This window comes from Oenanthe melanoleuca, chromosome 9 (assembly GCF_029582105.1).
Source record: "Oenanthe melanoleuca isolate GR-GAL-2019-014 chromosome 9, OMel1.0, whole genome shotgun sequence".
In the NCBI taxonomy this organism is placed as follows: Eukaryota; Metazoa; Chordata; class Aves; order Passeriformes; family Muscicapidae; genus Oenanthe; species Oenanthe melanoleuca.
In genome coordinates, this window is record NC_079343.1 from 15,755,854 (window position 1) to 15,772,352 (window position 16,499).

The window sequence follows — 16,499 nt, forward strand, 5'->3', positions numbered from 1 at the left end:
GAAGTGTCTGGGGAGATCTCAGAGCCCCCTCCAGTGCCTGAAGGGGCTCCAAGAGAGCTGGAGAGCAGCTTTTAACAAAAGCAAGGAGTGATAAGAGAGAGAGAGAGATGGCTTCAAACTGACAGAGGGCAGGTTTAGATCAGATACTGAGAAGAAATTCTGCCCTGTGAGGATTGTGAGGCACTGGCAGAGGTTTCCCAGAGGATTCATGGCCTTTACCTGGAGAGTTCAAGGTGTCAGGTTGGACAGGGCTTGGAGCAGCCTGGGTAGGGGAAGGTGTCCCTGCCCATGGCAGGGGAACTAGAACTGGCTGATCTTCAAGGTCCCTTCCCACCCAAACCATTCTGTGGTTCATGATGCTCTGGAAGTTGGCATGGATAGGTTTTGGATGTGTTAATGTCACTTCTCTCTTCCTGTGGTAGAATCTCTGCAGTGATTTATGTCATAAAGGAGGCAGAGCAAGACAATCTGTGTAAATGCTGATCTTTGCTGGCAGTTTATTGTGTTAGATTGTCCTGGGGCTGGGATGGCTCCAGAGGGGGATCAGTGCTCGTGGTGGCCCCTGGAGAGGCACCCTTGGACTGATGGCTGTGACAGAGGGACAGGGGCTGAGCTGAGGTCTCAGTTTTGGACTGGCACAGGTGGAGTTTGCTGTCTGAACGGTGCCTGTGCCCTCCCTCCTCTCCTGATCCTTGTCACAAATCACATCTGTATTTCCAGCCAGCACAGCTCATGTACTGTAAGCTGGAAACACCAGATTATGAAGGTGTTTGCATGATTATAATTTTCTTGTGCATGTTTTACCTGCTGTGTGTGGAAAACACATTCCTCTGCATTGTGCTCTAGCAGAGACACAGAGCTCAGCAAGCATGCATTAATATTGCTGCCAGCAAAATCCAGGTGCTCTCATCACATCAGGCATTTCTCTTTTTATTCCATAACTACTCTTGGAAACTGCACATCCTGCAGAGAGAAGATGCTGATGGCCCAACATAAAAACCTCCTTAATACAGCTCAGAACTGAGTCCACACAAGGAGTTTGGGCTGTGTCATGCTGTCACTTATTAAGTGCAGCTCCTTGTAGAGATCCTCTCCTCCTTTGCCACCCCCCACCTCACAGCAGGGCCCAACTGGGTTGTGCTGAGGAGCTGTATTTAAAAATTGATAGACCCATAACAAATATTCTCTCTGCTGTTCCGCCCACATCAGAAAACCTTGCAGGAGTGTTGCAGTAGCTGATGATACTGGTGATCTCAAAGTCTTTCTCCTAAGCAGAAATCACCTAAAATTTTGATTGTTGTCTTTAAAGCACTCCCTTCCAATTTCCCTGTTTACAGCCTCATTTACCTCTTTTCTACTGGAAGCAGTGACATTACTGAAGCTGGGTTTTTTGGTGTGTAAACGGTTTTTTAGGAGCCTAAGTCACCCTTTTATCTGGTTTGTCGTTCTTCAGCTTGCACTCCCTTCCTATTTCATGTGGTCATTCCCTTATCCTGGCACATTTCTCTGCTGAGAGTTTGTGTCCATCTGTGTGGGTTTCATGTTGATGGGAGTTGGAGTCGTCAAGGGGTGCAGTTGCCAAAATATCTATTAGTCTAACCCCACTGTGGAGGCTGGTAGCCCTTCCACTCTTCCCTTTTGGCTTCTCTTTGCTGAGATGCTGTGTACTACACTGGGATCCCAAAAAGGATCATTATTTTTTGTTTTAAGTACTTAGAGTGGAGAAAAACATGCAGAACTGCTTTGCGAAAAGATGGAAAAATGTATTTCTGAAAACATCACAGTGTTGTCTGAGGTCTGTCCATGAAATTGTTGTGTTCCTTGCTTTAATTCTATAGCCTGGTTTTCTTGCAAGTTGTCTGGTTTCAATAATTGCTTAAAACGTGTATATATATATATATATATGTGTGTGTGTGTGTGTGTGTGTGTCTCTGTGTGTGTATATTTAATGAAGAATTCCTTGAAACTCTAATTAGGGCTGCTTGACTCCAAAGCAGTTTACATATCACAGGCTTACACAGCTATCAAACAGATGCTTCTCCTTTTTTTTTTCATTCAGCTGACATTTTCATTTTCTCTGCATATTTTGAGCACTGAGCAGTGATGTGTTTTGACTCCTGAGGCTACAGATGATATCAAAATGAGGATTAGAAATGAAGTTTACCTGTCAATTAAGTTGTTAAGCTTGTCCTCCACAGTGTCTACATTTTGAAATGGCCTGTTTATTGAATTTGAAATAGTTTTCATTCTTGACTTTGTTTAAATTGAATGGACAGTTCTAATTATAATCTTCAGGGTTTTCATCTGCAACATATGGTTTGCATTTAGAGCTGTGGATGAGGGGCTCTTGGATGTTTATTGAGCTAAACCACTGTTAAATATCTTGTGAGAGAGTGGCATGTCAGGCATTGAGAGCAAGCAGAAATAGGCACACAGATATTGGCCAATTTTCTCTCTTCACATCACTCTGTGCAGGACAGCTGAGAAATGAACCCTGGTGGCAGGGTCCAGGCATTGGTGAGGAACCAGACTCCACTTTGAGTGCTTGCCTTGTGCCAGTCTTACCTTGAAAGCAATATGGAAAGCAAGAAAGAAGTCCTAGAGCATCTTTGATATATTCCTCCCCCATCCTGAGTTCAAATTCAATTAATTCAAATTACCAGGATGGTTGTCAGGTCAGTGATGTTCTTTCCAACCACCTGTGGCCCCCATTAACAGGGTTCCAGGATATTCATGGCAGTTTATTCATCTAATTATTCTCCAGTAAGGCCAGTGACAGACCAGGAAATGAAATCCAGGTCTCAGACTTGGTGGGGTAGATTGTCCCTTGCAGTGCTCACAGAAGCTTTCTCCCCAAAAGCAGGTTGTGGAGCAGCTCCTGCCATTCCTGCTCCATGGGCCTGTTAAAAATGCCATAACTTGGACATGCCTCTGCCCTTTTCCCTTGGAAACAGGCATCAGGAGATGCATCTCCATTCAGACCTGGAGATAAATATTTATTACCCAACACAAGGTCCCATTGATGGCTCTGCTGTTCAACATTTCACAATTTCCATCCTTTGGTGTTCTCTGTGCAGAGAGAGAGAAACCTGAAGGAGAGGAGTGAAACCTGACCTTGACACAGCTGGCAGTCCTTAAAATTACCTGGGAAAACATGTGAAGTGTAGGGCAAGGTTCCAGCTACAGGGTTGAAGATGCTTCTCCACAATGGCCCAAATCTCCAGGGAGGTCTGGAGGAAGGACTGACAGACAGCGAACCTGGTACAAAGAGCTGTGGTGGTTTAATGCCACTATTTACCTTCCTTTCCTCATTTTCAGGGGCAGGTAAATAATCAGATTACTTGAAAAGCTTCTTTCAGTGCCTGCAAAATGGCTGCTGGCAAAAGTTGCTTTGTCCTTAATCCTGGGTGAAGAAATGTAGAAAACTGGCTGCTCCCACAGGGGTCCTCCTTTGTGAAATTGGTTTGCAGGGGCTAAACTGGGTGAGGAATCATCAACCTTGCCTTTTAACCAGTCTCTTACCAGCCAGGACGTGCTCCTTTTGGTTTCCTGCTGGACACCTGGGAGTGAGGAAGGTGAGGAAGGTGAGGAAGCTGCAGCTGCAGCCCAGGGCTGACCTGGCTGGCTCAGCCAGGAGCTGACAATGGATGCTCATCTCATCCATGGCAGGGGCCAGCAAAGGGCAGAACAAATAGCTGAGGAGCAAAAATAAAAGCCTGGGAGCACTAACAGTTCAAAATGACCCAGCTGGCTCTGCAGGAGCACATTTATCTATGCTGAAAGCTGCTTCATGGAGGTGTTTTAACACCAGCTTCTAGGAAACCACTCAAAGCAGCTTGTAGCATTTGTGGTGTTTTGTGAAGCATTAAAAAAAAAAAGCCCTAGACCAGGAGTTTTGCAGTTTAAAACCTCCCAGCCACCCAAAATTTCTCTTCTCAATCTTTGCTGCTCACTTCAGTTCAATGAAAAAGAAATCAGTTTTTTATTAATATGAACTGATTTTTTTTTTAAATGTTAGGCTTTGCTTTGGACCAGACTTTAAACTTGTATTTTCCTTTCCTAGAGTCAATACCAATGTAAAACTACTTTCATTGTGGAAAAGATGGCCAAATATTTTTCTAGCAACAGGAGTTTCAAACCCCTTCCAATCAAAGCTTCATATTCTGAAAATCATCTTAGTATTAATAAAAGAGGAGAGATCCTTTTCAAAACTTTTGCTGCAAGAGCAAATTATGTCATGCTTAGTAGCAAGAGCATTTGTGAGGGGATTGGTTGTCAAATTTTGGACATTTCCAAGCTTGAGATTCGAGCAGTTCTGTGATTTAAAGGAAGCTGTGAGTTGAATCTGTTATAAATTTACCTACTTACAGCAATAACAGGGACTTATTTTAAGCTTTACTTTATAGAATAATTTCTTTTTTTTGGGATCAGCTTAAGAATGTCTGGGAACCAAGCCTGTTTCCCTTCCTTCCCATGATTACATAAATTATTTAATTGAAAAACACACTAAATAATGTGCAAAATCCACCATGTAATTAGTGGGGAAAGACCATATGATATTTTCACTTTGTAACTTTTGTGAGGTTTAAACACCCTTTGGAACATAGAAAAGGGAGTAGTAACAGTGTAGTTACAAATAACAGAAGGCAAAGCACTGTCATGCATCTTTGTTGATTTAAAATACCACATTAAATAGCAAACAATCAGAGTTTTCTTATCAGATGTATGAGATGATCTGCAGCTGAAGAGACAGGGAGGTGGTTGGGGCAAGGGAGGGGTGAGCAGATTGTTGGAATTTATTTCCAAATCTGTGTTGGAGTTGAACAGTTTATCCACTTGTGATAATTTTAAATAGAGCCACATAAGGTTTCTTGCTGTGGTACTTTACTTAAGATCCAATCTTCTCTTTTTTTCTATCACCATCATTCCTGACTGATCCTCACAGTATTTTGTGGGGACCACTAACCTCCCTGGGTAAAGAGGGGTCAAACCCTGATTTTACTGAATTTTAAGATAATGCTGCAAAGATTAGACCATGTTTCTTCTTTCTGTTCATGATTTTTTAAATAAATAGTCACTGTAATTATTTTAAATTATAATCTGACTTTAAAACCATCAGCATAAACCATTCTCTAAGTAAATACAAGTAGGGTTTTGTGTTTCCCTGCTCCTGCTGGTCTCCTCCTTTCTGCAGCAAGCTGGGGATTGTGGTGGCTGGAAAGAGGAAATGTTTGTGTGTCATTCATTCCTGTTTTATGTAGTATTTCTTAGGCATTTAGTAAAAAGGGTGTATTTGTGCTTCTGTGAAAGTCATTTGGGCCAGATCCACAGATGGTGTGGTGGGGGTTTGGGTCCCTGTGTGCAGGTGCCAGCAAGGACCCAGAAAAAACCAGAAAATGTTCCCACATCAGCTCCCAGTGCACAGAAATCTTTCCATCCACAGGAAATCTCTGGTCTTTGTGGGGTGGCTGATGCTCACAACCACTTGGTCTCTGCCTCTCTGTGTTGTTCCCTGCTCGACAAAGTGAAGAGATTTTGCCCAAATTAATTAATAAATAAATAATCCTGAAATCATACGACCACTGAGGTTGGAAAAGACCTTCAAGATCAAGTCCAGCAGCCAGCCCAGTGCCACCACTGTGCTCACCATTAAACCATGTCCTCAAGTGCCACATCCACACTTCCAGGGATGGGGACATTTCCATCACTGCCCCAGCAGCCTGTTCCAATGCTTTAAAACCTCTTCCAGGATAAAATTTTTCCTAATATCTATTCTAAATGGTGAGGTTGGTACTCTCCAGTTCTGGTTTCTCTCTCCATCAGTGCCTGGGCACAAGGAAGAGGAAGTTTTTTGTCTGCTTATCTCTCAGAAAATACTGACTCTCAACAGTTCTCAATCTAATTGTGAAATTTTAATATTTAAGGGAGATTAAAAATTTTAATAGTCAAGGGAGAGAAAGCCTGTTCATTTGTCACCCTCAAGAAATGCCACTGGCTGGGGGAAGCTCCTTGAGAGGCAAACCTTGTGAATTCCATCCCTGGGATACCTTTGGCACATCATCCCTCCTCCAGTCAGGATTCTTAAACTGGAGGCTTGTTATACTTCCATTTTTCTTTTTTTTTTTTTTTTTGGAGCTCAGTTCTGTATCTTGTTTGAATTTCTTAGTGGTCTAAAAAGCAAAGCTTTCTGTTAGTAGAGAATTGATCTGGCAGGATCTTGCTTTCTTTCTTCCTTTGTAAAAACCATGATTGCAGGTTCACTAATTATCCACGTTTATTACTGCTCTCTGTGTATTTTTGAGGAACTGATTGATCATAGCTAGTCCTCAGCATTTTAATAATGATATAAAAAAAGCTGCTGATGTGACAATCCTGAATTCCAAACAAACAGCCACACAGCTCTGTACTGAAACAGGTTTTTTGCAGGGCAGATGGACTTTTGTCAATGTGGTTCATCAAAGCAATTAGGGACCAAGCTCCTTGGTGATTAGCAGGGTCCTCAGTCAGGTATGGAGGATTTCACAACCTGGAACCTCACCTGTAAGAAGATCTGCCCTTGGAAAGTGGGTTGGGCATTTGTACCTCACATCCTCTTTTATTGTGTTTGGAACCTGAGGTGTTGGGATGGAGGAAGGGTCAGTCCAAGTGCACAGCCCTAAGGAGCACAAAGAGTTAAAAAATATATATAACATGGTGGCTAAAATATTTTACATCTTGGGAACACACAGACTTTGGTTTGTGTGACTGAGTGTTAGGCAATTCCTGATGAAAGGTGAATAAACAAGGACACAGGAAGGTACCTTTAGTGAGAATCCCCCTGAAAAGCATCTCTGAAATCTTCTGAAGGTGAGAAGGAGAATATCCACTCACCACCTCTGCTTTGTTCACCCAGCAGGGTAATCTCCTTGGCAAGGCAGCCTGGGGACAGCACACAGCTCTCATTTTCCCTCTTGTCTCCATGGATTGCTCTCCCTCTGTCTTGTGGGGATGCAGTTGCTTTCATCACAGTCTGAATTGTGATAAGCAAGCCATAAGTGGCTTGAAATTCAGGTTATTCAGATAAGCATCCTAAGTTGTAACTGTAGAAAGTCGAGCAGGAGGAGTTTCAGTTTGATCTGCACTGGAAACTAATCCAAATTTAATCACAGATACAGATACAATCTTCCATAATCCTGTGATGTTCCAGAATTGCAATGGAAGGGATTTATATTTCAAGAATACTTTTAAATACTTGTATACAAATACATCTGCTATTCTAGAATAATTTCATCTTTCTATAGTTATTTCCAAGTAGAAAAATAAAAAGGCCACTTGTGTACCTACAACAGCAGAAGCTATGTGTGCCCTTTACTAGTACAGCAATTTGAATGTGAAAGTCCAAATTGTTTAGACTTTTAAAACTCTCAAATGCAGTTCAGGCCTTTAGATGAGTGTCTGCTTTGCAGGCTGCTCCCCAGACAAAATAATTATGGAATTTTTCTGCTGTGGCTGGGGGAGAAGCTGTTTCCTGGCCTCGGGATGGAGGAGACGTGGAAAGGCGACTGCGCCTTGTGTGTCTCTCGATTTTATCTGTAGGATGTGAAGGAATCTTTCAGCATATAATCCTTAAAATATTGATCTAGCAGAGGAAGTCTGGGGCTGGAAGGGATCATCTGTCATCGGATTTGCTGTGGATGTGGCGTCGTGGAGCTGCTTTTCCAGCTCCTGGGTCTCGCCTCTGTTTGCTGCAGGGAGTCTCAGGCTGGGGCTGGGTCTAGCTCATGCCCAGAACTGCTCCAGCATCTTTAATTTTGCACTGAATTGTGCTGCCTTTCAGCACTATCACTGCTTTATGGCCCTCTGGGATGTGCCAGCACGAGGGAAATGCCACTGAGGGAAGAGCTGCTGCTGGGTGCAGAGCTCCCCCATAAACCAAATCACTCCTTTAAATCTCCAAATGGAGACTAACAAATATCACTAACTCCCAGCTCCCTTTTATTAGCTGGGCTATTTTTTATCCTTTGTAAGTGCCAATATCTGAACTTAAACTGTGTTTGGTATATGAGAGAAATTCTCCAGCTGATCGTAGCCTATAAAATTAAAATATTGAAGCTCTCAGTGTTTGAGTTTATTGAGGTATAAATACTAGAACGTGGTGTACTATGTGGTTCAGCTGCTTCCTTGTTCTATTTTTCTGAGTCTTTTTGCTTATTTTATTTCTCTGACACTCCACACAAAGAGTTTCCTGGGTTTGATTTTGTCCTGGCATTTTTCAGCAGTCTGGTTCTTAGCAGTATGGAATCCAACAAGGTAAATAACATTTTCTGTTTACTGTTTACATTTTAAAAAGCAGAATTTCTGTTTAAAAAAACATATTCCAGATGTCCCCAGGCAGCAGGACATGTATGTAGTATACAGTCTAATAAAATAACAAATACAGCAGAAGGATCAAAAAGTGGTGCATGTTAGCAAATGGTCTGAATTTAAACACCAGTCAACACCAGGACTTCATTTTAGGTGAGGGAAATTCACCTGTGAAATATTAAAATTTAACTTCATAAATACATGTTGTGCATTTCCAAGCCTTCTTTAAAACTTCCTCTTTCGGTTAATTTTGATTAGCTTTTCTAAAATGGAATAAACATAAAAGTATTAAAAAATATGTAAGCCACGAAAGTTAAATGCAAAACAGATACAGGCACAGCAAAGATATGAAAGCCAGACCCCTTGTTGCTCAAGTGCAGTGTGGAGGGGAAATTCCTTCACTGTGGACTTACCTCCCACTAGATGATTTAAGAACCTGATCTAAAGAGCAATTAAATCAGCAGGAGGCTTCAGTGTTAAAAGGGGGCTGTTCAGAGATGATTGTTGCAGGAGGGAGGCTTGACTTGGGGAAGAAAATATCTTTGGTATTTGGGATAATTTGGGACCAGCATTGCCCCTGGGGGAGATGGTGGGAGGAGGAGTTGTTATCCCTTGGGACTGCTAAGGAGAGGACAGACAAAATCTAGGCAAACATCTGCCAGGTGAATTTTTTTTCAGGGAATGGCCTAATTGACCCTTATTTCAAATGACCCCCATGCTGATTTTTAAGGTAATGGTGTCAACATGTCAATCAAATGCTATTTATAGTAGCCCAGCATTGCTGAAGAGGTGCAAAAACTGCTTATGAGGTACTTCTGGAAATTCAGTTTTATGATTCTGTCTTAGACCTTCACCTGTTTACTTAAACTCCTCTTGATCTTTGTCCATCATTGCCCCTCATTTTCAGATAAAACTTTACAGCAGTGTTCTCAAGCTGGTTTAATGCTGGTTTCCCTCTTCATTTGACCGAATGTAATCCTCTAAAATCCCCTGAAATATGGAGTGATACCTGCTTAGCTTTGGAAAAGGTGTCAGCGGGAGCTCACATCGTTTTTCTGGGAGGTCATCTGAGAAGATGCTATGGAAAGTTTAGGTGAATACAAGGAAGAACAAGGAACTTTCCTCCCTGGAAGTATCCAAGGCCAGGGTGGATGGGGCTTGGAGAAACCTGGGATGGTGGAAGGTGTCCCATGGTCAGGGGGTTGGAATGAGATAAGCCAACCCAAACCATTCTGTAATTCTATTATTCTATGGCAAGAGACACAGAAAATGTAGCACAAATTCCTCACTTTTCAAAATTTTTCTCTTTAAACTCTCTGTGCTTTGCATGTAATGGTGATGGAGGATGTGTCTGTTTTCCAGTCATATTAGCTGCACCTGCTTGTAACCCCAAGAACAAATAGAATTAAAGGCCTGATGCAAAGGGAAGTCTTCATACAGCAAGTCTTTATAAAAGCCAAAAGTCTGACCAGCAGTTCCTACAGGCTCAGATGTGTGATCTAACCCTAATTCTACCCCTGTATTTTTCTCTTGGCCTCAATGAAAGAGCCGTGTCACAAACCACTCTAATTAACAAGGACTTCAGAAACAGAGACAACACGGGCAGTGCCTGCAGGAACGTGGAAAAACACCATAAAATCCCAGTTTTCTCTGCTGCCAAAATGAAGCAAACAACAACAACCACCCCGCCGGAGCGCCCTGGCTGCGTCATGGACGAGCCGTGCAGGAGAGCCAGGGTCTGTCTGTCTGTCCTGGGCTCTCCTGTGACCCTTCCTCACCCTCTCCCTTCCTTCTGCAGACGTGGATGAGTGTGAGGTGCTGAATGGAGGCTGCCAGCAGGGCTGTGTCAACACCCAGGGCTCCTTCCAGTGCCAGTGCCGGGCGGGATTTCGGCTCCACGCCGACGGGCGCACCTGCATCGGTAAGGACCCTTCCCTTCCTCCAGCACTGCTTTTCCCTCAGTGCAAAACTTCTCCAGTCTGAGTTTGTACTAAATATCATTACTCATTCTGTGAGGATTCAGGTATTGCCAAACTCACTTTTTTTTTTTTTTTTTTTTAAATGGTGTTCTGGTTTGAAGGACAGGTATCTGCCAATAAAGGCAGAAGCTTTTCTTTGAAATGGAGAATGTAAATCCCTTCCCTCCAAATTATGATAATTTTGATATTAAGGGGCTCTCAGGCAAAGATATGGGAATTAGGAATAACAGTTCTTTACTAGGAAAATTAAAATAGCAATGCAGTATTACACAGAACAATCCCAGCCCTGCCAGAGTCAGAATCCAAGCTGACACCCGTCAGTCAGTCAGGGTGTTGGCACAGTCCCATTCAATGGTGGCTGCATCCTCCTGCAGGGGCAGATGTGGTTCAGCTGGAGCAGTGCTCCTGGAGAAGGTGCAGTTTCCTCTGAAGCTCCAGGGATGATGTGGAAAGGTCTGGTTTTCCTCTGGAATCCAGTGGAAAGAAGGTGCCTTGGTGTCCAAAATCTCAGTTTTTATCTGGGTAGGAAAGGCTTGGCTCCTCCCCTGGCTGGAGCATCTCCCAGTGGGATGATGGAATTTTATCAGTCATGCCCTGGGACTCACTGGCCATTAACAGGAGATATCTCCTGGAGGGAGGATGGGCTGTGGGAAGATAAAGATGATTTCCCAGCTGGTTTAAAGATGGCCCATGAGCAGATAATGTGTGCCAGGAGATCAGGGGCACTGCCCCACTGGTTTAACAGATGGGGACAGAATTCACATTTCTGGCCACGTCCTGTGTTGCAACCCAAGACATATGGTGTCCCACATTGGTGAAAATTCTTTTGCACCAGGCATTAAAGAGCTTAGGGGGTCTTTGTTTCAAATGACAACATTTTTTGAATTCTGAGTGCTTTTTCTCTGTGGCATGTCTCCCTGCAGTTTTCCAGCACTGCCCTGGGACTTGGTGATTTTAGAGGTTGTTTCCAGGCTAAATGATTGTGATTTACAGGGTGGAGTTACCCTGTGTGTGCTCATGTCAATGGGAGCTCCATGGAGCTCAGCCATGGCACATTGCCTGTTTTTGTGGAGAGAATTAGCAGCTCTGCCATTAGAAATCAACCCTGTGTTTCTTAGGTTGGACTCTAAAGCCTGAAACAGGGCATAGCAGAGTTAATTCTGTGTGTTGTTAAAAACAAAAAATATGAAATACACAGTTCTTGTATTGCATTTAAATCAGTACAGTTGTCAAATTTTTGAATTCTGCAGAAAGGATTAAAATGTTCTTTCATCTGGAGAGAAGGAAAGGGCACTTTTTGTTTAAATTTTTAAACCTGATTTGGGACAATATGGGAAGAATAGTCAAGTACAGTCAAACCACATCTGCAGAATAAGTTCACTCACAGTTTGGGCATTGTCTCAGCTCCTGCACAAAGTCCCTTGGTTGTGCTTAACTTCAACCAGAGATGCCATCAGTCATTCCTGGAATTATCACAGCAATACATTCACTGATGCAAGCAGGACACAGGAGGTACTAGTATCAAGCTGTGGGAATAATGGATTTTTTTTTATTTTAAAACTTACCCTTTTAGGCTTTTTGGGTTTATCACATACAGAGACTTTCAGAGTTTTGGTAATTAACTGCAATTAAAAATGTGATGAAGTCTTAGTCTTTTCTTGACTATCTTAGTTGGTGAAGGACTGGACAAGGAAACACTATAGTGAGAGGGAAAAAAATAATGTAAAAGCAGAGTGGTTCATAATTAACTAGAAGCAATGGTGGTTTTTTGTGAGTTAAAAGAGAAATTAATCTTGCTTAGATCAGATCTGACCAGGGAAGACCCAGAAGTGCAAGATTGGTGTTTGAGCTATGACTCCCTCTGAACAGTCTCATTTGTAGTGGAGAGGGAGTTTTGTATGAAAAGGGGACTAAAGGAACTTTGGGGGTGAAAAGAGAAAGAGAACTGTGTGATAAAGGCACAAAGTAAGCGTTAATGGCAATTAAATGAATTTACTTGTATAATGTGTCAAACTTTCTGTGGACCTTAAATAGGTTTCCTCTTGCCTCAAATAATCAGAAAACTCAGCTTAGCTTTGTCCGAGCTGTGATCAATACCAGAGAACAAGTTTTCATTTCATAAATGTAAATACTCTCAAGAAGTTATTCAAAATACTTCACACAGTGATCAGTTTTGTTGGCATTATCTCAGAAATTATCAAGGAGAAACAAAAATAAATCCTAAGATGAGAGACAGGAGTTTCAGAGAGCTCTGTTATCATGATAATGGATGTACTCCATGCCGAGGGAGGATATTGAGTCCTGTTCCAGCTGTTTAGAGAAGACACCAAAATAAATGGATATAATAAGCTCTCATGCATTGGAGAACAAGACAGTTACTAATTGATGAGGATGGGGAGAAGCATTTCATATAAATCAGGGTGCCTAGGATCAGGGTTTGGGCAGGGAGAGTTTGCCCCTTGCATGGCACCAGGTTGTACATCCAGCTTTCATCACCCACCTGATGAGAAGCAAACCACTAATGCCCCTCTCCTTTGACCCAGTGCAGCTAAGCAGGACAGCCAGCATTTCAAACAGGCTTGGATTAGCAATGGTATTTCTTCCATGGATACTTCAGAGGATGTAAGGATCTCTCCTGCATGCTGAGGATGAAAAGGGACCACATTCTGGCACTGAGCTGTTTATGGAAGGTGATTATCTCAGCTGCAGAAATAAGAAACAAGAGTCCCTTTAGACAGGCTTTTCAGAGAAGCCCAGCCCAGATTGCTGTTGCACTCATTCTTTCCATGTCTCTCTTTTCTTTTTTGGCAACCCTGTGTTTGTGGGAACAAAAGTGCCAAAATCATTTGAGGGGAAGCAGATTTTGCAGCCTGGATGGCTTGGAAATCTCCCATACATAAGGAAGTGGATCTATCATCTTAAATTCAGCTTACATCTGAGGATAAGATACTTTCTCATGCAATTTATGGAATATTGCTGAACTTCTGCCATAAATTTTCCAGTAAATCTGGTCCTCCTGCCACCTCATCACAGGGTGTTTGGGATCCTGACTAGTTGCTGGTGGTCCATCCCTCCACTGCCAGTATGAGCCTTAAAATAAGTGGAGAGGAAACCTGCTTTTGTCATTCTTCCTGTTCTCACTGGAAACCTCTGCTCACACTCTAAGGTAGAGTAATCAGCTCATACTCTGCTCAGACCCAAAGAATCTCCAGAGTGGGTTGCCTTGTTCAGTGATGACCAGTGTGTGAAAGTAAATTACTGAATTCCTGAATCCTTTGGTGTTATCCAATACTTTGTACCATGATAAAATCCCATCTCTTTCAATGCTCCTTTTCTTTCTTTGGCTTTTTGGCCCCACAGATTTTGTTCAGCATTGAATTAATTTATAAATACACGTGCCAGACCAAATATTCACTGCAACCTTGTCCAATTTTTTTTTTTTCTGTTTGTTTTGTTTGTAATGCCTTGATTATGTTAATGCAATGAATTTGACTTCACTGGAGTTTAACCAGCTGGTATCTGAAAAGCTGAAACTCAGAAAGAACGTGTTTATTGTAGTATCAGGCTGTGGGTTTGGATTGCTGTAGATTCATTGTCTGCAGTGGAATTTATTCCTGTTTGAACTCCTAGAAGTGAAAACAGGGCACAGCCGTTAGACCCTGATTCATCTCTGGTGCCAGCTGCTACCTTTGATGTCTGCTTTATGTGGAGAAGCTGTTGAGATGCTGGTTTTTTATGGAGATTTTAGCACACTAAGGCTGTTAATAGAAAAAATAACAAAGAAAGTATCTCTACAACTCTATAATCTGTGTTTCCCAACACAAAGATAAGCCCTGCACGTCTGAAGTTACATTGCTCATCGTTGCCAAGGCTGGATTTAAGGTGTTGGAAAACATAGGTTGGAAGAGATTGCATGTTCTAACTCCATGGCTGCTATGCATGTATCCAACTATGGCTTATTTTTAAAAACATCACCTTTATTATGAAAAATAATGGGCTGAGAAATGTGTATTTCTTAACTCTCATCAGATCAGGGGCCTACAGGAGAGCTCTGGGGACATTTTACCAGGACTGGTTGTGGCAGGACAAAGCAGAATGGCTTTGAATTGGCAGAAAGCAGGGTTAGATTGGATATTGGGATGGAATTGTTCCCTGGGAGGTGGGGAGGGCTGGCACAGGGTGCCCAGAGAAGCTGTGGCTGCCCCTGGATCCCTGGAAGGGTCCAAGGCTGGACCAGGCTTGGGAGCCTGGCACAGTGGAAGGTGTCCCTGCCCATGACAGGGGTGGGATGAGATGATTTTTAAGATGAACCCAAACCATTCTGTGATCCTTGTGTTTCTCACCTGCTGTCTCCCTCCACTGCCCCCCTACCCAGATGCCCCCTCCCTCTGTTGGCATCATCCCCACCCTGCCTGGAATCTGCATCAGGGCTGGGTTTCTACCAAATTTCAGGAGTAAATCACTAAAAGTGAAAGCCAGGCCATATTTCTGCCTGTGGAGGTGCTCAGACCTCCAGCCACAATCCCTTGGTGCCAGATGGAGTCAGACCCACGAGCTGCCAAGTCTCTCCCTCTCTCTGATCAGAGACGTGCTGCTGGCCTGGCAGCCACGAGAAAATCCATCCTGTCCTGTCCCTGGGGCTCTTCCCCTCCAGTCTGGCACCTCTCTCACAGACCCAGCGTGGTGCCTCAGGAGCAGCCTTGACAAGCCTGCCCTGGCTGCTCCAGAGCCAGCCCTGGCTGCTGGCAGAGCCCACACCAGGCTGGGGTGCTCCAGCACACAGGATTTCACACCTGTCCCCTCCCATCTTCAAATCCTCCAAAATTTCTGTCACAACAGGCTGCTGCTTATCTCCCCTTGCATCCAAACTGGCTCGTGCCCAGGAGTGGAGGGAGAAAATGGCACTTTTAAAAGCAGACATGTATATTCTGTCACTTGGATCGAAGATGTTTTTCATCTTCTGAAATATTTTCATCTTATTTGAATATTCTTGCTGAAAAACAGGTCTTTGGATGCAAATGTGCAGGGGGCTGGAAGCTCAGGGTCTGCTGTGCAGACACCAGGCTGCTCTCAGGTTGTGTCTGTGGCAGGGCAGCAGGCTGGTGGGCACAGGTGGAGATCAGGAGCCAAGGTCAGGTTTCTGTGCTGTGAGGTGCCTCCTGCCTCCTGCTGTGTGTGCAGCCAGGAGAATGTAAGGATTTGCTTTTCTTTTCACCTTTTTAGCACATACTTGACTGCACAAACTCAGTGCTTGCCTAATTGGTGGCATAGGGTGAAAGGAATCCTGCAGCAGGTTATGCAGCTAACATTTACTAATGTATATTACAGATGAAGAAATATGAATATTGCTAAAATAAATGTGAAAAAAAATGAATATCAAAACTGTTTTCTGACTTAATTGTGTTCAGAGTTTGGTGCATTCCATGAAGGACCAAATAGAACACAGAATCCTGGAATGGTTTGTTAAATCTCATCCAGTGCCACCCCTGCCATGGCCAGGGACACCAGCACTGTCCCAGGCTGCTCCAAACCCCATCCAGCCTGGCATTTCCAGGCATCCAGGGGCAGCCACAACTTCTCTGGGCACCCTGTGCCAGGGCCTCCCCACCCTCAGAGCCAAGAATTTCTTCCTAATATCTAATTTAAATGCTACATCCCTGCTGTGGAAATACAGCTCCATGCAGCCATGCACACACACTTCCATCAGCACAGCACAATAGCAGCATCAAACCATCACTCTTATTTTTACATGCAGCGTGTGAATAGGTGTGGGTGTGTGTTAACATGTTTTGTCAGGGGGAGAAATGTTTCTCCAGAGGCCAGGGATATGTGTTGAACTAAAAAGAATATTAATTTGCTTGGGTGAAAGAAGCAGCATCTCTAAAGATGTAGAGAGTTGTAAAGATGTGAAGATGCCCTCTGTTCCTGTGGTTTGTTGTGTGAGTCTGTTCTGCAGAGCTTGTGGCTTCTGTTTTTTGGATTTTTTTTTTATTTACGAGGCTGAGGAAATCAGCCTGAGAGACAATTACTATTTTAAATCAATGAAAGCAAGGAGAGAAAAAGATAATCAATGGGCAAGTGCCAGCAGGGCTGTTCTTTTTTCCCCTCCTTGGCTGGGTGGATTGGCAGTGCTTTGGTGCTGTCAGATCAAAGGGGGCTGTGCTTCAGTCAGCATTA

The 16,499-nt window shown here is 43.3% G+C and overlaps 1 protein-coding gene across 1 annotated transcript in view; it reads left to right on the top strand.

The window, feature by feature from the left end:
* Positions 1-16,499, top strand: part of LOC130256962 (multiple epidermal growth factor-like domains protein 6) — a 191,591-nt gene that overhangs the window by 109,660 nt on the left and 65,432 nt on the right. The window contains exon 6 of the mRNA XM_056499137.1: positions 10,142-10,264. Within this exon, the coding sequence (XP_056355112.1) occupies positions 10,142-10,264 (123 nt within the window). The remainder of the gene's footprint in view (positions 1-10,141; positions 10,265-16,499) is intronic.